General features: G+C 35.9%; 1 protein-coding gene across 1 annotated transcript in view; it reads left to right on the forward strand.

The window, feature by feature from the left end:
• Positions 1-23,693, forward strand: part of LOC5516103 (ARF GTPase-activating protein GIT2) — a 30,290-nt gene that overhangs the window by 2,485 nt on the left and 4,112 nt on the right. The window contains exons 5-15 of the mRNA XM_032385922.2: positions 463-549; positions 1,771-1,901; positions 14,740-14,834; positions 15,639-15,684; positions 15,983-16,034; positions 16,108-16,180; positions 16,530-16,627; positions 16,968-17,079; positions 17,584-17,678; positions 22,422-22,469; positions 23,140-23,223. Of these exons, the coding sequence (XP_032241813.2) occupies positions 463-549; positions 1,771-1,901; positions 14,740-14,834; positions 15,639-15,684; positions 15,983-16,034; positions 16,108-16,180; positions 16,530-16,627; positions 16,968-17,079; positions 17,584-17,678; positions 22,422-22,469; positions 23,140-23,223 (921 nt within the window). The remainder of the gene's footprint in view (positions 1-462; positions 550-1,770; positions 1,902-14,739; positions 14,835-15,638; positions 15,685-15,982; positions 16,035-16,107; positions 16,181-16,529; positions 16,628-16,967; positions 17,080-17,583; positions 17,679-22,421; positions 22,470-23,139; positions 23,224-23,693) is intronic.

Here is a 23,693-nt window from a genome sequence, read left to right on the forward strand (position 1 = left end):
ATGGAGTTGCTACCCAATTGCGTTACATCCTAAATTGAGCGTTCCATTTTAGCGTTCCCTTTTGAGCGTCGTTCCCTTTGAGCGTTCCCTTTTGAGCGTTCCCTCAAAGCTAAAAAAGTAAATTTAGCAAATTTACCTGAAAATTCTAAATATCATTTTTTTGTCATAATTTTCCAAGCAGGCGGGTACTTTTGTTTGTCTGATAAAGTTATTAAAAGAACAATCCAGCCCTGTTATGTACATGTACATGAAATAACTTTTTCAAGTGAATAGCAAAGAGAAAAAATTCAAATATATGTCTCAGCCCCTTAGAATAAAAAAACATCTCTTGTATTTCACATACACCTATGGAAAGGTACTGGGGAAGCATCCTTCACAATTTAACACTCTGTCTATAAATCATTTCAACATACATTTAATGTTACAGTGACATTACAGTTTTGATTTCATTTTAATTGACAGCAACTGCATTCTTGTGTGAGAACAACCAACCTAGAAACTAGCTTAAGGCTGTTATCAATGGGAGCACCAGCGAACTACATGCATCCTGTAAGTACTGAGATATACACCTGATTCAAATTACGTTGTCAGTTCAGAAAGCAAATGGCGAATGGCAGTTCTACGACCGAAAGGAACCATCCTCTCAAGATATTTTGTCCAAAGAAAAATAACGGCTATTAATACATGATTCAGGCATCATTGGAGCTTATTTATGACCCCTTTTTCTTACAAATAATTTGTACCCATCAGCACCTTTTGGTCGTTGAACTGAATAGAAATGGCCAAACAACCCCCTCCAAATGCCTTAAATTCTGGCTACGCCCTCCGCTCCCCCTGCTTAAATTTCTGGCTATGCCCTCCCCTCCCCTCCCCTCCCCTGCTCAGAATCTAGATAGGCCCTTCCCCCTTCTCAAAATCCCAGGAATGCCCTCCTCTTCCCCCTTCTCAAATTCCTGGATACGCCCTTCCTTCCCCCTGCTTAAAATGCCGGCTGTAGGCCTGCATAATGCAAAACACGTTTTTTTCAATTACTAGACCTGGACAATCTATTGCAAGATTTTTATTTCAGCATAGATATCAGCATCTTCCATTATTCCTATTATAATATACATATCTAAAATTACTCAATTCTGATTGGCTGAGAGCAGTGCTTTTTCAGGTAATTCGTTGCAGAAAAAAAGGTAATTCAGTGCAGTATTACTGGATGCTGATTGGCTTACAAACAATTGAAACAAATTTGAACCAATCAAATCACGGTAAAACAGTGTGCGCTCTTGTCAAAATTGGCGTGACTCCTCAACAGCGTATGCAATGAGTTGTGAACGTTAAAAACTTTTAAATCGAAATCATTATTTGTTGACTTTTTCTCAACAAATAATGTGTCTGTTTCTATAAAATGTTGCCATGTATATTATAAAAAGGTTATCATACAATTTCTTGTTCAATTTGGACAAAATTGCCACTCGTGAGTTTTTCAAAAGCTGAAATTGCACTCGCCGAAGCAGCTTGTATAATTTGAGCTTTTGAAAATCTCCTCATGCAAATTATTCACAAATTGAACTCAAAACCATAAGATTACCTATACTAATAGTATTGGAGGGTCAAATATATGTCCTTTTCATTTACCAATGAAATCTATAATTCCTGTGGGCATGTCATTAATGAGTAAGTGAACTCTGAGAAATATGGTCTGAGGGTAGTATGTACAGCAGGAATCAGTAATATTGTATTTGTAGGTGCTTTAATATTTATCCCTGCTCCCTTTTCTAGGAGAAAGGCAACAGCCCACTTCACATTGCCGCTAATGCCGGGCAGGCTCTACAAGTTGAGCTTTTAGTTGTCCATGGTGCTGATCCAACGATATTGGATATGAATGCCAAGACACCAATAGATTACGCAATGTGAGTCATATTATCCTACCCTGCATTGTGCAATACTGGAATATGTGGAAGCACGGGTGGCCTAGTGTGTTCGAATCCTGGCTCAAACTGGGGATTTTTTCGGGTTCCTGCCTTGATTCGAATTTGTGTCACAAGTGAGTTGAAGTTATTCTCCCGTGTTTCCAGTCTTCTCGGATAAGGACACTAAACCAGAGGTCCCGTCTCTTCAAGCTGCATTACACTAACCTGAACTGAAGGGACAAAAAAGAACCACTGGGGACGCAATAAACCCTCTGGCAGTGACCACCCTCAGTGACAGGGCTTACTAACAATACACACACGGGGGCACTTGATGTGGAGCCCTAGCTTTGTTGTGCCTTCCGCACCAGTATAGCTGGTGGAAGTTAGTACAAAGATCTATTACATATGAATACCAAGACACCAAAATAGACAATGCAATGTGAGTCATATGACCCCACCCTATAATATTAGATATGAACGCCAAGACACCAATAGATTACACAATGTGAGTCATATTATCCCACCCTACAATATCTGATATATAAATACCAAGACACCAATAGATTACACAATGTGAGTCATATGACCCCACCCTACAATATCTGATATATAAATGCCAAGACACCAATAGATTACACAATGTGAGTCATATTATCCCACCCTACAATATCTGATATATAAATACCAAGACACCAATAGATTACACAATGTGAGTCATATGACCCCACCCTACAATATCTGATATATAAATGCCAAGACACCAATAGATTACACAATGTGAGTCATATTACCCCACCCTACAATATCTGATATATAAATACCAAGACACCAATAGATTACACAATGTGAGTCATATGACCCCACCCTACAATATCTGATATATAAATACCAAGACACCAATAGATTACACAATGTGAGTCATATGACCCCACCCTACAATATCTGATATATAAATACCAAGACACCAATAGATTACACAATGTGAGTCATATGACCCCACCCTACAATATCTGATATATAAATACCAAGACACCAATAGATTACACAATGTGAGTCATATTACCCCACCCTACAATATCTGATATATAAATGCCAAGACACCAATAGATTACACAATGTGAGTCATATTATCCCACCCTACAATATCTGATATATAAATGCCAAGACACCAATAGATTACACAATGTGAGTCATATTATCCCACCCTACAATATCTGATATATAAATACCAAGACACCAATAGATTACACAATGTGAGTCATATGACCCCACCCTACAATATCTGATATATAAATGCCAAGACACCAATAGATTACACAATGTGAGTCATATTATCCCACCCTACAATATCTGATATATAAATACCAAGACACCAATAGATTACACAATGTGAGTCATATGACCCCACCCTACAATATCTGATATATAAATGCCAAGACACCAATAGATTACACAATGTGAGTCATATTACCCCACCCTACAATATCTGATATATAAATGCCAAGACACCAATAGATTACACAATGTGAGTCATATTACCCCACCCTACAATATCTGATATATAAATACCAAGACACCAATAGATTACACAATGTGAGTCATATGACCCCACCCTACAATATCTGATATATAAATACCAAGACACCAATAGATTATACAATGTGAATCATTTGACCCCATCTACAATATCTGATATATAAATACCAAGACACCAATAGATTACACAATGTGAGTCATATTATCCTACCCTACAATATCTGATATATAAATGCCAAGACACCAATAGATTACACAATGTGAGTCATATGACCCCACCCTACAATATCTGATATATAAATACCAAGACACCAATAGATTACACAATGTGAGTCATATTATCCCACCCTACAATATCTGATATATAAATACCAAGACACCAATAGATTACACAATGTGAGTCATATGACCCCACCCTACAATATCTGATATATAAATGCCAAGACACCAATAGATTACACAATGTGAGTCATATTATCCCACCCTACAATATCTGATATATAAATACCAAGACACCAATAGATTACACAATGTGAGTCATATGACCCCACCCTACAATATCTGATATATAAATACCAAGACACCAATAGATTACACAATGTGAGTCATATTACCCCACCCTACAATATCTGATATATAAATACCAAGACACCAATAGATTACACAATGTGAGTCATATTATCCCACCCTACAATATCTGATATATAAATGCCAAGACACCAATAGATTACACAATGTGAGTCATATTATCCTACCCTACAATATCTGATATATAAATACCAAGACACCAATAGATTACACAATGTGAGTCATATTATCCCACCCTACAATATCTGATATATAAATACCAAGACACCAATAGATTACACAATGTGAGTCATATGACCCCACCCTACAATATCTGATATATAAATGCCAAGACACCAATAGATTACACAATGTGAGTCATATGACCCCACCCTACAATATCTGATATATAAATACCAAGACACCAATAGATTACACAATGTGAGTCATATGACCCCACCCTACAATATCTGATATATAAATGCCAAGACACCAATAGATTACACAATGTGAGTCATATTATCCTACCCTACAATATCTGATATATAAATACCAAGACACCAATAGATTACACAATGTGAGTCATATGACCCCACCCTACAATATCTGATATATAAATACCAAGACACCAATAGATTACACAATGTGAGTCATATGACCCCACCCTACAATATCTGATATATAAATGCCAAGACACCAATAGATTACACAATGTGAGTCATATTATCCCACCCTACAACATCTGATATATAAATACCAAGACACCAATAGATTACACAATGTGAGTCATATGACCCCACCCTACAATATCTGATATATAAATACCAAGACACCAATAGATTACACAATGTGAGTCATATGACCCCACCCTACAATATCTGATATATAAATGCCAAGACACCAATAGATTACACAATGTGAGTCATATGACCCCACCCAACAATATCTGATATATAAATACCAAGACACCAATAGATTACACAATGTGAGTCATATGACCACACCCTACAATATCTGATATATAAATGCCAAGACACCAATAGATTACACAATGTGAGTCATATGACCCCACCCTACAATATCTGATATATAAATACCAAGACACCAATAGATTATACAATGTGAGTCATATTATCCCACCCTACAATATCTGATATATAAATGCCAAGACACCAATAGATTACACAATGTGAGTCATATTACCCCACCCTACAATATCTGATATATAAATGCCAAGACACCAATAGATTACACAATGTGAGTCATATGACCCCACCCTACAATATCTGATATATAAATACCAAGACACCAATAGATTACACAATGTGAGTCATATGACCCCACCCTACAATATCTGATATATAAATGCCAAGACACCAATAGATTACACAATGTGAGTCATATGACCCCACCCTACAATATCTGATATATAAATACCAAGACACCAATAGATTACACAATGTGAGTCATATGACCCCACCCTACAATATCTGATATATAAATACCAAGACACCAATAGATTATACAATGTGAGTCATATGACCCCACCCTACAATATCTGATATATAAATACCAAGACACCAATAGATTACACAATGTGAGTCATATGACCCCACCCTACAATATCTGATATATAAATGCCAAGACACCAATAGATTACACAATGTGAGTCATATTACCCCACCCTACAATATCTGATATATAAATGCCAAGACACCAATACATTACACAATGTGAGTCATATTATCCCACCCTACAATATCTGATATATAAATGCCAAGACACCAATAGATTACACAATGTGAGTCATATGACCCCACCCTACAATATCTGATATATAAATGCCAAGACACCAATAGATTACACAATGTGAGTCATATGACCCCACCCTACAATATCTGATATATAAATGCCAAGACACCAATAGATTACACAATGTGAGTCATATTATCCCACCCTACAATATCTGATATATAAATGCCAAGACACCAATAGATTACACAATGTGAGTCATTTGACCCCACCCTACAATATCTGATATATAAATGCCAAGACACCAATAGATTACACAATGTGAGTCATATTATCCCACCCTACAATATCTGATATATAAATGCCAAGACACCAATAGATTACACAATGTGAGTCATATGACCCCACCCTACAATATCTGATATATAAATACCAAGACACCAATAGATTACACAATGTGAGTCATATGACCCCACCCTACAATATCTGATATATAAATACCAAGACACCAATAGATTACACAATGTGAGTCATATGACCCCACCCTACAATATCTGATATATAAATACCAAGACACCAATAGATTACACAATGTGAGTCATATGACCCCACCCTACAATATCTGATATATAAATACCAAGACACCAATAGATTACACAATGTGAGTCATATTATCCCACCCTACAATATCTGATATATAAATACCAAGACACCAATAGATTACACAATGTGAGTCATATTATCCCACCCTACAATATCTGATATATAAATGCCAAGACACCAATAGATTACACAATGTGAGTCATATTATCCCACCCTACAATATCTGATATATAAATACCAAGACACCAATAGATTACACAATGTGAGTCATATTATCCCACCCTACAATATCTGATATATAAATGCCAAGACACCAATAGATTACACAATGTGAGTCATATGACCCCACCCTACAATATCTGATATATAAATACCAAGACACCAATAGATTACACAATGTGAGTCATATGACCCCACCCTACAATATCTGATATATAAATACCAAGACACCAATAGATTACACAATGTGAGTCATATGACCCCACCCTACAATATCTGATATATAAATACCAAGACACCAATAGATTACACAATGTGAGTCATATTATCCCACCCTACAATATCTGATATATAAATACCAAGACACCAATAGATTACACAATGTGAGTCATATTATCCCACCCTACAATATCTGATATATAAATGCCAAGACACCAATAGATTACACAATGTGAGTCATATGACCCCACCCTACAATATCTGATATATAAATACCAAGACACCAATAGATTACACAATGTGAGTCATATGACCCCACCCTACAATATCTGATATATAAATACCAAGACACCAATAGATTACACAATGTGAGTCATATGACCCCACCCTACAATATCTGATATATAAATACCAAGACACCAATAGATTACACAATGTGAGTCATATTATCCCACCCTACAATATCTGATATATAAATACCAAGACACCAATAGATTACACAATGTGAGTCATATGACCCCACCCTACAATATCTGATATATAAATACCAAGACACCAATAGATTACACAATGTGAGTCATATTATCCTACCCTACAATATCTGATATATAAATACCAAGACACCAATAGATTACACAATGTGAGTCATATTACCCCACCCTACAATATCTGATATATAAATACCAAGACACCAATAGATTACACAATGTGAGTCATATGACCCCACCCTACAATATCTGATATATAAATACCAAGACACCAATAGATTACACAATGTGAGTCATATGACCCCACCCTACAATATCTGATATATAAATACCAAGACACCAATAGATTACACAATGTGAGTCATATGACCCCACCCTACAATATCTGATATATAAATACCAAGACACCAATAGATTACACAATGTGAGTCATATGACCCCACCCTACAATATCTGATATATAAATACCAAGACACCAATAGATTACACAATGTGAGTCATATGACCCCACCCTACAATATCTGATATATAAATACCAAGACACCAATAGATTACACAATGTGAGTCATATGACCCCACCCTACAATATCTGATATATAAATACCGAGACACCAATAGATTACACAATGTGAGTCATATTATCCTACCCTACAATATCTGATATATAAATACCAAGACACCAATAGATTACACAATGTGAGTCATATTACCCCACCCTACAATATCTGATATATAAATACCAAGACACCAATAGATTACACAATGTGAGTCATATTATCCTACCCTACAATATCTGATATATAAATACCAAGACACCAATAGATTACACAATGTGAGTCATATGACCCCACCCTACAATATCTGATATATAAATACCAAGACACCAATAGATTACACAATGTGAGTCATATGACCCCACCCTACAATATCTGATATATAAATACCGAGACACCAATAGATTACACAATGTGAGTCATATTATCCTACCCTACAATATCTGATATATAAATACCAAGACACCAATAGATTACACAATGTGAGTCATATGACCCCACCCTACAATATCTGATATATAAATACCAAGACACCAATAGATTACACAATGTGAGTCATATGACCCCACCCTACAATATCTGATATATAAATACCAAGACACCAATAGATTACACAATGTGAGTCATATGACCCCACCCTACAATATCTGATATATAAATACCAAGACACCAATAGATTACACAATGTGAGTCATATGACCCCACCCTACAATATCTGATATATAAATACCAAGACACCAATAGATTACACAATGTGAGTCATATGACCCCACCCTACAATATCTGATATATAAATACCAAGACACCAATAGATTACACAATGTGAGTCATATTATCCCACCCTACAATATCTGATATATAAATACCAAGACACCAATAGATTACACAATGTGAGTCATATGACCCCACCCTACAATATCTGATATATAAATACCAAGACACCAATAGATTACACAATGTGAGTCATATGACCCCACCCTACAATATCTGATATATAAATACCAAGACACCAATAGATTACACAATGTGAGTCATATTATCCCACCCTACAATATCTGATATATAAATACCAAGACACCAATAGATTACACAATGTGAGTCATATGACCCCACCCTACAATATCTGATATATAAATGCCAAGACACCAATAGATTACACAATGTGAGTCATATTATCCCACCCTACAATATCTGATATATAAATACCAAGACACCAATAGATTACACAATGTGAGTCATATTATCCCACCCTACAATATCTGATATATAAATACCAAGACACCAATAGATTACACAATGTGAGTCATATTATCCCACCCTACAATATCTGATATATAAATACCAAGACACCAATAGATTACACAATGTGAGTCATATGACCCCACCCTACAATATCTGATATATAAATGCCAAGACACCAATAGATTACACAATGTGAGTCATATTATCCCACCCTACAATATCTGATATATAAATACCAAGACACCAATAGATTACACAATGTGAGTCATATTATCCCACCCTACAATATCTGATATATAAATACCAAGACACCAATAGATTACACAATGTGAGTCATATTATCCCACCCTACAATATCTGATATATAAATACCAAGACACCAATAGATTACACAATGTGAGTCATATTATCCCACCCTACAATATCTGATATATAAATACCAAGACACCAATAGATTACACAATGTGAGTCATATTATCCCACCCTACAATATCTGATATATAAATACCAAGACACCAATAGATTACACAATGTGAGTCATATTATCCCACCCTACAATATCTGATATATAAATGCCAAGACACCAATAGATTACACAATGTGAGTCATATGACCCCACCCTACAATATCAGATATATAAATACCAAGACACCAATAGATTACACAATGTGAGTCATATTATCCCACCCTACAATATCTGATATATAAATACCAAGACACCAATAGATTACACAATGTGAGTCATATTATCCCACCCTACAATATCTGATATATAAATACCAAGACACCAATAGATTACACAATGTGAGTCATATTATCCCACCCTACAATATCTGATATATAAATACCAAGACACCAATAGATTACACAATGTGAGTCATATGACCCCACCCTACAATATCTGATATATAAATGCCAAGACACCAATAGATTACACAATGTGAGTCATATTATCCCACCCTACAATATCTGATATATAAATACCAAGACACCAATAGATTACACAATGTGAGTCATATTATCCCACCCTACAATATCTGATATATAAATACCAAGACACCAATAGATTACACAATGTGAGTCATATTATCCCACCCTACAATATCTGATATATAAATACCAAGACACCAATAGATTACACAATGTGAGTCATATGACCCCACCCTACAATATCTGATATATAAATACCAAGACACCAATAGATTACACAATGTGAGTCATATTATCCCACCCTACAATATCTGATATATAAATGCCAAGACACCAATAGATTACACAATGTGAGTCATATGACCCCACCCTACAATATCTGATATATAAATACCAAGACACCAATAGATTACACAATGTGAGTCATATGACCCCACCCTACAATATCTGATATATAAATGCCAAGACACCAATAGATTACACAATGTGAGTCATATTATCCCACCCTACAATATCTGATATATAAATACCAAGACACCAATAGATTACACAATGTGAGTCATATGACCCCACCCTACAATATCTGATATATAAATGCCAAGACACCAATAGATTACACAATGTGAGTCATATTACCCCACCCTACAATATCTGATATATAAATGCCAAGACACCAATAGATTACACAATGTGAGTCATATGACCCCACCCTACAATATCTGATATATAAATACCAAGACACCAATAGATTACACAATGTGAGTCATATGACCCCACCCTACAATATCTGATATATAAATACCAAGACACCAATAGATTACACAATGTGAGTCATATGACCCCACCCTACAATATCTGATATATAAATGCCAAGACACCAATAGATTACACAATGTGAGTCATATTACCCCACCCTACAATATCTGATATATAAATACCAAGACACCAATAGATTACACAATGTGAGTCATATGACCCCACCCTACAATATCTGATATATAAATGCCAAGACACCAATAGATTACACAATGTGAGTCATATGACCCCACCCTACAATATCTGATATATAAATACCAAGACACCAATAGATTACACAATGTGAGTCATATGACCCCACCCTACAATATCTGATATATAAATGCCAAGACACCAATAGATTACACAATGTGAGTCATATTACCCCACCCTACAATATCTGATATATAAATGCCAAGACACCAATAGATTACACAATGTGAGTCATATGACCCCACCCTACAATATCTGATATATAAATGCCAAGACACCAATAGATTACACAATGTGAGTCATATTATCCCACCCTACAATATCTGATATATAAATGCCAAGACACCAATAGATTACACAATGTGAGTCATATTACCCCACCCTACAATATCTGATATATAAATGCCAAGACACCAATAGATTACACAATGTGAGTCATATGACCCCACCCTACAATATCTGATATATAAATACCAAGACACCAATAGATTACACAATGTGAGTCATATGACCCCACCCTACAATATCTGATATATAAATGCCAAGACACCAATAGATTACACAATGTGAGTCATATGACCCCACCCTACAATATCTGATATATAAATACCAAGACACCAATAGATTACACAATGTGAGTCATATTATCCCACCCTACAATATCTGATATATAAATACCAAGACACCAATAGATTACACAATGTGAGTCATATTACCCCACCCTACAATATCTGATATTTAAATACCAAGACACCAATAGATTACACAATGTGAGTCATATGACCCCACCCTACAATATCTGATATATAAATGCCAAGACACCAATAGATTACACAATGTGAGTCATATTATCCCACCCTACAATATCTGATATATAAATACCAAGACACCAATAGATTACACAATGTGAGTCATATTACCCCACCCTACAATATCTGATATATAAATACCAAGACACCAATAGATTACACAATGTGAGTCATATGACCCCACCCTACAATATCTGATATATAAATGCCAAGACACCAATAGATTACACAATGTGAGTCATATTATCCCACCCTACAATATCTGATATATAAATGCCAAGACACCAATAGATTACACAATGTGAGTCATATTATCCCACCCTACAATATCTGATATATAAATACCAAGACACCAATAGATTACACAATGTGAGTCATATTATCCCACCCTACAATATCTGATATATAAATACCAAGACACCAATAGATTACACAATGTGAGTCATATTATCCCACCCTACAATATCTGATATATAAATACCAAGACACCAATAGATTACACAATGTGAGTCATATTATCCCACCCTACAATATCTGATATATAAATACCAAGACACCAATAGATTACACAATGTGAGTCATATTATCCTACCCTACAATATCTGATATATAAATACCAAGACACCAATAGATTACACAATGTGAGTCATATTATCCCACCCTACAATATCTGATATATAAATGCCAAGACACCAATAGATTACACAATGTGAGTCATATGACCCCACCCTACAATATCTGATATATAAATACCAAGACACCAATAGATTACACAATGTGAGTCATATTATCCCACCCTACAATATCTGATATATAAATGCCAAGACACCAATAGATTACACAATGTGAGTCATATGACCCCACCCTACAATATCTGATATATAAATACCAAGACACCAATAGATTACACAATGTGAGTCATATGACCCCACCCTACAATATCTGATATATAAATGCCAAGACACCAATAGATTACACAATGTGAGTCATATTACCCCACCCTACAATATCTGATATATAAATGCCAAGACACCAATAGATTACACAATGTGAGTCATATGACCCCACCCTACAATATCTGATATATAAATACCAAGACACCAATAGATTACACAATGTGAGTCATATGACCCCACCCTACAATATCTGATATATAAATACCAAGACACCAATAGATTACACAATGTGAGTCATTATATCCTACCCTACAATATCTGATATATAAATACCAAGACACCAATAGATTACACAATGTGAGTCATATGACCCCACCCTACAATATCTGATATATAAATACCAAGACACCAATAGATTACACAATGTGAGTCATATTATCCCACCCTACAATATCTGATATATAAATACCAAGACACCAATAGATTACACAATGTGAGTCATATTATCCCACCCTACAATATCTGATATATAAATACCAAGACACCAATAGATTACACAATGTGAGTCATATTATCCCACCCTACAATATCTGATATATAAATACCAAGACACCAATAGATTACACAATGTGAGTCATATTATCCCACCCTACAATATCTGATATATAAATACCAAGACACCAATAGATTACACAATGTGAGTCATATGACCCCACCCTACAATATCTGATATATAAATACCAAGACACCAATAGATTACACAATGTGAGTCATATGACCCCACCCTACAATATCTGATATATAAATGCCAAGACACCAATAGATTACACAATGTGAGTCATATTATCCCACCCTACAATATCTGATATATAAATACCAAGACACCAATAGATTACACAATGTGAGTCATATTATCCCACCCTACAATATCTGATATATAAATGCCAAGACACCAATAGATTACACAATGTGAGTCATATTATCCCACCCTACAATATCTGATATATAAATGCCAAGACACCAATAGATTACACAATGTGAGTCATATTATCCCACCCTACAATATCTGATATATAAATACCAAGACACCAATAGATTATACAATGTGAATCATTTGACCCCATCTACACAATATTGGGTAATTCCATAAAATATTCGTACCCCCACAATGGGAGGCTTTATTTCCCTCCCCCCCCCTATGCTCCTGGAAATTCTGAAATACTCAGCCCCCCCCCCCCCCCCTGTGCTTTAGGAATTCCGAACTACCTTATCCCCAATACTTCCAGAATTCTGATTTCTTGGCAAGACCCCCTCTTGCCCTCCAGGAATCTTTGGGTTTTTTTAATTATTAAGAAAATGCAATAATTAAGTTATTCAACATGCAAATTAAATGGGAGTCACTATTTACATGCAAAATTCTTTTTATCTGTACTCAAAACTAATAAAGAGTCACTAACATCAAGTAAATTTTAGGATTTATTTTAGGATTCCATCTGCAATTGCTAATGTCACACTTTTCCTTGTTTCACATCTTCCTTATACAGAACCCCAATGGCGTCTTAGTCTTCATTTCACCACTGGATTCCCCCCTCATACCATCCTGGCTTGAATGCTGTTCCTTTCAGATCCTTATCTGACAATAAAACTGCTACCTTTCTCCCAATTTTCTGGAATACCCATTAAATATAAATGTCAAGACACCATGAAAATAGATAATGGAATGTGAGTCATTTGCTCCATCCCACAATATTTGGTATAGTTACCAAAACACCAATAGATAACACATTGTGAGTCATATGACTCCATATTGCAAGCCTCTGTAAACTTTAGGTAATACTTTAGTATTTACTGTATTGTTTCCCCGTAAAGAATGATGCACAGGCATTTCTAACTCCCCTTGGTCATGCACCAGGCCTAAAGAATAATAACATTACTGCATAAATAAATTTATACATCAGTGAGCTTGTATTGTATATTCATTTTGAAGGAAGTGTTATTTGATTTTTGTTTCACAGAGAAGCCGGCCACAGGGACTTAGCCCAGCGACTGTTTGAGTTACAGTTTGACCTGACAGACAGGTTGACATACTACTTGTGCGGAAGAAGACCAGGTACATTAGATAAATCTTTAAGTCCCATTGTCACCAGTTTACTTCAAGAGGGCCGATGGAAACATCAACCCACAAGAGACAAAAAAAATTTCCAAAATCTGTGCTATTTAACAGGCCATCTGCTCTAAATTATCAGTCACATTCTCGAAGATTGACACACTGCTTTGGGACCACCCCTCCCTTACACCATATCCACCAAATCCACCATTTGCCATAGCCCTATGCCTTGGCCATGCTACTTGCAGTGTTAAGTATCTGCTAAGTATGGGGGACCACCCCTCCCCCTAACTTTTCACCAAATCCACTATTGGTTATGGATTGATTCGTAGAGCCACTCCTCCCCCATCCTACAGCATTATTTCCATTTGGCTATTTGCCACTAGTGCTTGACAAATGGACATTCCAAATGACAAATTATCTATGTGGGACAGTGTTGGACAGTATTGAAAATTTGATACAAACTTGTGGCCCTCCGTAAAGAATCAACAATCAAATTACAATAATTATAATAATCAATAATATTTATAGTGAAATAGATTGAAAACCATGTCCGAGGCTTGACATTGGGAGATAGTGTAAGCGTATTGCAGCTTTGAAAGATATGTATCAAATGAATGAATGAATGAATGATTAAATGAATGAATGAATTTGGTGGTACACATAAGATCCTTAGCATGCAACAAACATTCTTTATTGATTGTTAAATTTTAGCTCTCAGTTAAGCTTTATTGAAAAGAATAATGTTGCATTTAAAGTGTTTCTAAAATAAATGGCTTTCTCAAAAGACTTCTATTGTCTTTCCAGATCACCATAGTGGAGCTAGATACCTTATACCATCTATTGCTGACAGGTAAGTCTACTCAACTGTTCGAGTGTCGGTCATTGGAGAGTCAGGGTGGACATGCCAACTGGCAGAGTAACTACAGAGCTATTAACTTATCTGCATTAGAAGGGGGGGCCAGAATTTGGTCCTCATAACAAGCCTAATTTTTGTGAGAATGTTCATGAACATTATCACAAAAATTAGGCAGAGAATGTATGAATGCATTATCTGTATCCACCTGTATTGCTTGGGTTTTTTCACATATTATTTACTGTATTTCACCCGATTTCACTCTTCTGTTTTACTTTTTTCTTAATTTTTGTAGTTGCCTGGATCTGTCTGTAGATGCACAGAAAGCAAAGTTAAAATTAAAAGCAGTGAGTATCCTTCATTCAAATACTGGACAATAAAATATTTAGACAACCGTGTGATAGTATATTCATTTTACAGCTCAGCAACCACCTATTTGAAGAGCTTGCTGCTGATGTGTATGATGAAGTTGACAGAAGAGAATGTGACTCAAGTATGTTTTACTTTTCATGTGTACAAAGACATCCTTTTTCATTATTTTATGGTATAGCTTTAGATTTATGTTAAAAGACTAAAACACTGTACTGCCATGAGAAGCATTTCACAGAGGTTGAGCATTTATACAAACAGGAATGCCTATAATAAAAATAAAGCTTACCTAAATGAACATGGAATAACATCAAATAAAAATAAACTACTGACTTGTTTACTTAAAACGTTTGTCTGTAATGTTTCTGGATATTGTTATGCAGTTTTTCGTAAGATTTGCTTGGCTAATTACTGTATACTTGAATCACATCTTAGACAATTCATCCAGTATACAATTGTTATTTGCATTTTAGTATGGCTGGCAAATCAAAACCACAGTGCACTAGTTAATGACACAACTACAGTCCCCTTCTTACCTGTAAACCCTGGATTCTCATCTACACGCAATCAGGTGAGTTATTCATTTTGGGTTTTGTTGGTGTAGATTGTTTAAAGTCGCAATCGCACACGTTTACTGCCAGTCAATTACATAACAATCTCCAATGATTTTTTAACAGACAATGTGAAAAACATTTCAAAATTGTAAAAGCTGTGTTTATTGGAAGTTTCTTCAAGGATGTTCCTGTTAAATAAGCGCAGATTCTAATAGATTCTTTTGTCTTTAATTGGTTGAGGTTTCTGTTGGCCCGACGGAAGTAAACTGGTGCCGCTTTAACGCTTAAAATTTCACAATTAGTTTTGTCAGTCACAATACAGTATGTTTACATAAAGATTTTTGCTTCTTATTTCAGGGAAGACAGAAACTCGCATTGTTTAATGCCCAGGAGCTCACTACACTCATCATAGATATTTTAAATGAAGCTCGGCGAAGGGAGCAAGACTCGAATCCTGATCTTGCACAAGGTAGGCGACATGCCTGTATTTTGACAGAGCGACGAGCATTAGCGTGGTCACCTTGCATGAACATGAACCTCACTAGCCAACCATTGAAGAAAAAACGATTAAGTTCACATCAGATCACGACAACATCCTCATAGTTATGGAGTTTGTGTCAATCAAAACTAGGAATTCCCTTTGAGATTTGTGGAGTATAGCTAAATATTTAAAAATAGGCACAGTCTAGGCCTGCTTGGACCATTCCCTAGATCTGCCCCTGACCCTGACTATTCCCATGGTGGTTAAAATAAGAGTTAAAGGGACAAAGAATTAAAATACCTCAATAAAATCCTACCCAAAGTAACACCTATGTCTCAGAGGTCTAGTGCACACTGCATGAATTCTCAAGCCTAATGCATGTGGTATAGTCTCCATGCTACATCAAGTAAAGTACATTCCACTAAAGGGTCTACATAGCATAAAAATATAATGGTAAAAGCTTGGTATTAAAACTCTATGGACTTTTCATAGGGTATATGGACTCTGGTATATTCCCGATTGAGGAGGACATGTCACATGACTACGATGAAGTGCCGTCTGATGATGAACATGCTCCATCAGAACAGGTATACATGTGTATTGAGGTAGTACTATTGAGCAGGTATGCATTTTTATTGAGGTAGTACTATTGAACAGGTATACGTCTGTATCAAGGTAGTACTATTGAACAGGTATACATGTGTATTGAGGTAGTACTATTGAACAGGTATGCATCTGTATTGAAGTAGTACTATTGAACAGGTATACATCTGTATTGAGGTAGTACTATTGAACAGGTATGCATCTGTATTGAGGGAGTACTATTGAACAGGTATACATCTGTATTGAGGTAGTACTATTGAACAGGTATGCATCTGTATCGAGGTAGTACTATTGAACAGGTATGCATCTTTATTGAGGTAGTACTATTGAACAGGTATACATCTGTATTGAGGTTGTACTATTGAACAGGTATGCATCTGTATTGAGGTAGTACTATTGAACAGGTATACATGTGTATTGAGGTAGTACTATTGAACAGGTATGCATCTGTATTGAGGTAGTACTATTGAACAGGTATACATGTGTATTGAGGTAGTACCATTGAACAGGTATACATGTGTATTGAGGTAGTACTATTGAACAGGTATACATCTGTATTGAGGTAGTACTATTGAACAGGTATGCATCTGTATTGAGGGAGTACTATTGAACAGGTATACATCTGTATTGAGGTAGTACTATTGAACAGGTATGCATCTGTATTGAGGGAGTACTATTGGACAGGTATTCATCTGTATTGAGGTAGTGCTATTGAACAGGTATACATCTGTATTGAGGTAGTACTATTGAACAGGTATACATCTGTATTGAGGTAGTACTATTGAACAGGTATGCATCTTTATTGAGGTAGTACTATTGAACAGGTATACATCTGTATTGAGGTTGTACTATTGAACAGGTATACATCTGTATTGAGGTAGTACTATTGAACAGGTATGCATCTGTATTGAGGTAGTACTATTGAACAGGTATGCATCTTTATTGGGGTAGTACTATTGAACAGGTATACATGTGTATTGAGGTAGTACCATTGAACAGGTATACATGTGTATTGAGGTAGTACTATTGAACAGGTATACATCTGTATTGAGGTAGTACTATTGAACATGTATACATGTGTATTGAGGCAGTACTATTGAACAGGTATGCATCTGTATTGAGGGAGTACTATTGAACAGGTATACATGTGTATTGAGGGAGTACTATCGAACAGGTATGCATCTTTATTGAGGTAGTACTATTGAACAGGTATACATCTGTATTGATGTAGTACTATTGAACAGGTATACATGTGTATTGAGGTAGTACTATTGAACAGGTATACATCTGTATTGAGGTAGTGCTATTGAACAGGTATACATGTGTATTGAGGTAGTACTATTGAACAGGTATACATCTGTATTGAGGTAGTGCTATTGAACATGTATGCATGTGTATTGAGGTAGTACTATTGAACAGGTATACATCTGTATTGAGGTAGTACTATTGAACAGGTATGCATCTGTATTGAGGTAGTACTATTGAACAGGTATACATGTGTATTGAGGTAGTACTATTGAACAGGTATACATCTGTATTGAGGTAGTACTATTGAACAGGTATGCATCTTTATTGAGGTAGTACTATTGAACAGGTATACATATGTATTGAGGTTGTACTATTGAACAGGTATGCATCTGTATTGAGGTAGTACTATTGAACAGGTATACATGTGTATTGAGGTAGTACTATTGAACAGGTATACATGTGTATTGAGGTAGTACTATTGAACAGGTATACATCTGTATTGATGTAGTACTATTGAACAGGTATACATGTGTATTGAGGTAGTACTATTGAACAGGTATACATGTGTATTGAGGTAGTACTATTGAACAGGTATACATGTGTATTGAGGTAGTACTATTGAACAGGTATACATGTGTATTGAGGTAGTACTATTGAACAGGTATACATCTGTATTGAGGTAGTACTATTGAACAGGTATGCATCTGTATTGAGGGAGTACTATTGAACAGGTATACATCTGTATTGAGGTAGTACTATTGAACATGTATACATGTGTATTGAGTTAGTGCTATTGAACAGGTATGCATCTTTATTGGGGTAGTACTATTGAACAGGTATACATCTGTATTGAGGTAGTGCTATTGAACATGTATACATGTGTATTGAGTTAGTGCTATTGAACAGGTATGCATCTTTATTGAGGTAGTACTATTGAACAGGTATACATCTGTATTGAGGTAGTGCTATTGAACAGGTATACATCTGTATTGAGGGAGTACTATTGAACAGGTATACATCTGTATTGAGGTAGTGCTATTGAACATGTATACATGTGTATTGAGGCAGTACTATTGAACAGGTATGCATCTTTATTGAGGTAGTACTATTGAACAGGTATACATCTGTATTGAGGTAGTGCTATTGAACAGGTATGCATCTGTATTGAGGGAGTACTATTGAACAGGTATACATCTGTATTGAGGTAGTACTATTGAACATGTATACATGTGTATTGAGTTAGTGCTATTGAACAGGTATACATCTGTATTGAGGTAGTGCTATTGAACATGTATACGTGTGTATTGAGTTAGTGCTATTGAACAGGTATGCATCTTTATTGGGGTAGTACTATTGAACAGGTATACATCTGTATTGAGGTAGTACTATTGAACAGGTATACATCTGTATTGAGGTAGTACTATTGAACAGGTATACATCTGTATTGAGGTAGTACTATTGAACAGGTATACATCTGTATTGAGGTAGTACTATTGAACAGGTATACATCTGTATTGAGGTAGTACTATTGAACAGGTATACATGTGTATTGAGGTAGTACTATTGAACAGGTATACATCTGTATTGAGGTAGTACTATTGAACAGGTATGCATCTGTATTGAGGTAGTGCTATTGAACAGGTATACATCTGTATTGAGGTAGTGCTATTGAACAGGTATGCATCTGTATCGAGGTAGTGCTATTGAACAGGTATGCATCTGTATTGAGGTAGTACTATTGAACAGGTATGCATCTGTATCGAGGTAGTACTATTGAACAGGTATGCATCTTTATTGAGGTAGTACTATTGAACAGGTATACATCTGTATTGAGGGAGTACTATTGAACAGGTATACATCTGTATTAAGGTAGTACTATTGAACAGGTATGCATCTGTATTGAGGTTGTACTATTGAACAGGTATGCATCTGTATTGAGGTAGTACTATTGAACAGGTATGCATCTGTATCGAGGTAGTACTATTGAACAGGTATGCATCTTTATTGAGGTAGTACTATTGAACAGGTATACATCTGTATTGAGGGAGTACTATTGAACAGGTATACATCTGTATTGAGGTAGTACTATTGAACAGGTATACATCTGTATTGAGGTAGTGCTATTGAACAGGTATACATCTGTATTAAGGTAGTACTATTGAACAGGTATACATCTGTATTGAGGTAGTACTATTGAACAGGTATACATCTGTATTGAGGTAGTGCTATTGAACATGTATGCATGTGTATTGAGGTAGTACTATTGAACAGGTATGCATCTTTATTGAGGTAGTACTATTGAACAGGTATACATCTGTATTGAGGTAGTGCTATTGAACAGGTATGCATCTGTATCGAGGTAGTACTATTGAACAGGTATGCATCTTTATTGAGGTAGTACTATTGAACAGGTATACATCTGAATTGAGGTAGTACTATTGAACAGGTATACATCTGTATTGAGGTAGTACTATTGAACAGGTATACATCTGTATTGAGGTAGTACTATTGAACAGGTATACATCTGTATTGAGGTAGTGCTATTGAACAGGTATACATCTGTATCGAGGTAGTACTATTGAACAGGTATGCATCTGTATCGAGGTAGTACTATTGAACAGGTATGCATCTGTATCGAGGTAGTACTATTGAACAGGTATACATCTGTATTGAGGTAGTGCTATTGAACATGTATGCATGTGTATTGAGGTAGTACTATTGAACAGGTATGCATCTTTATTGAGGTAGTACTATTGAACAGGTATGCATCTGTATTGAGGTAGTACTATTGAACAGGTATGCATCTGTATCGAGGTAGTACTATTGAACAGGTATGCATCTTTATTGAGGTAGTACTATTGAACAGGTATACATCTGAATTGAGGTAGTACTATTGAACAGGTATACATCTGTATTGAGGTAGTACTATTGAACAGGTATACATCTGTATTGAGGTAGTACTATTGAACAGGTATACATCTGTATTGAGGTAGTGCTATTGAACAGGTATACATCTGTATCGAGGTAGTACTATTGAACAGGTATGCATCTGTATCGAGGTAGTACTATTGAACAGGTATGCATCTGTATCGAGGTAGTACTATTGAACAGGTATACATGTGTATTGAGGTAGTGCTATTGAACAGGTATGCATCTTTATTGAGGTAGTGCTATTGAACAGGTATACATCTGTATTGAGGTAGAGTAGTACTATTGAACAAGGGACAAGATCTCAACACAAAAAACATTGTCAAATTTGGTGACTCTTCTTTGTCACACAACCTAGTTTGTCAATTAATTAATTACTATGTGCAGTTAAACGGCTTCTTGGAGTGATACATACTAGTAAACCAATTGCTTGGATTTTTAAATTTATATGCTCCTTTCATTGTTTTGCCTTCAAGTATGAAAGGATCGTATCTATAGCTATATTATCATAAGCTCTTTTAATCACTAGTCACGTTTTATTAAATTCACAGCAAAATGCAGTCCTGCCAAGATCTCAGAAACTTAGTTCGATTGAAAAGGTATGTTGCAGAATGGCCTATGAAGCACACCCTTCAGTTGAGGTATGAGGTAATGATGAGGTAATGATAAGGTAATGACCAGTAGGGGCGTGGCTGCCACCTCTTTTTCTTGATGTTCCTGTATGGACCCCCCCCCTCGCCCCACCCCGCCAGTATTTGAAGGCCTGTTACTACTATCCTGGTAGAAATAATAGGGACTTTAAGATGCGACAACGGCTACGGCTAGGACGGAGTGACCGAGATAACACTTTAACGCTAAGCGACAAATTCCACTATAGTTTCAATAAAATTATCTAGACTTTATATTCAGGAACAAACTGTAATTAACCGTAAACTTTAATTCTAGCATAGGAAACAGAGAAAGGTGAATTTATACTCCAACCGGCCACGTACTCGCCAGACCGTATAACTTGGAATTTTACGTGGTGTTTCGGCGGAGAACGGTTGGAAATCTATCAGACAAAAGCATTTTCACGTGCATCCTTTCAATTCTCAAATTAAATTCATTGTTTTTTTACAGTCGCCGTACTCGTAACCGTGCTCATATCTTAAAGTCCCTATAGCATTTTGTTGGATGTTTTAACTGAACAAGACCACTTAATTTGCTGACTTGTTTTAAAAAGATGTTTTGAAGTCCATTCAAAATTTGATCTGTTTGTGCATTATTTAGGGCACTTCGACAAGCTTTGTTCTGGAGGACACGGTGCCAATGGAAAATTATCTTGAGCTAAAGCGTGCATTAGCCACAGCGGAGGTAATTGTAATCCCCACCAGGCGCGTAGGCTAGATTGGAGTTGGGGAGTGCTTTTTTACAAACAGCCTTTGTCAGCCGCCATTTTGTCTTCTAGCAAAATACCAAGTGGGAAAAGCATCCATTTCCATCGGCTGATTTGGGGAAGCCAATGTGGCGTTTTCGATTGAATTTTTAAAATAAAGTATTTTACTTTGTTAATAGACGGTTATTTCGAGATTTTAACGCATTATCTGCCTTCCAATATTAAATGAAAAAAATAACAAAGGTGTGGCTGACAATGGCACTTCCCTTAGGACACTATTTCCCCATTTAAAGTCCAATTATATACTTTAGTCAATAGAAGCCGCATTTCCACTTAGACGCGAAGGATTACTTTACCTTGGTCTAATTTTAAAAACATTTTTGAAGGGTTTTTTTAATAGTCATCTAAATTAACGGGAGAAATGGGCAGCGTAGGACGTGCATCTTCT

The sequence above is a fragment of the Nematostella vectensis genome, chromosome 4 (assembly GCF_932526225.1).
Source record: "Nematostella vectensis chromosome 4, jaNemVect1.1, whole genome shotgun sequence".
Taxonomy (NCBI): domain Eukaryota; kingdom Metazoa; phylum Cnidaria; class Anthozoa; order Actiniaria; family Edwardsiidae; genus Nematostella; species Nematostella vectensis.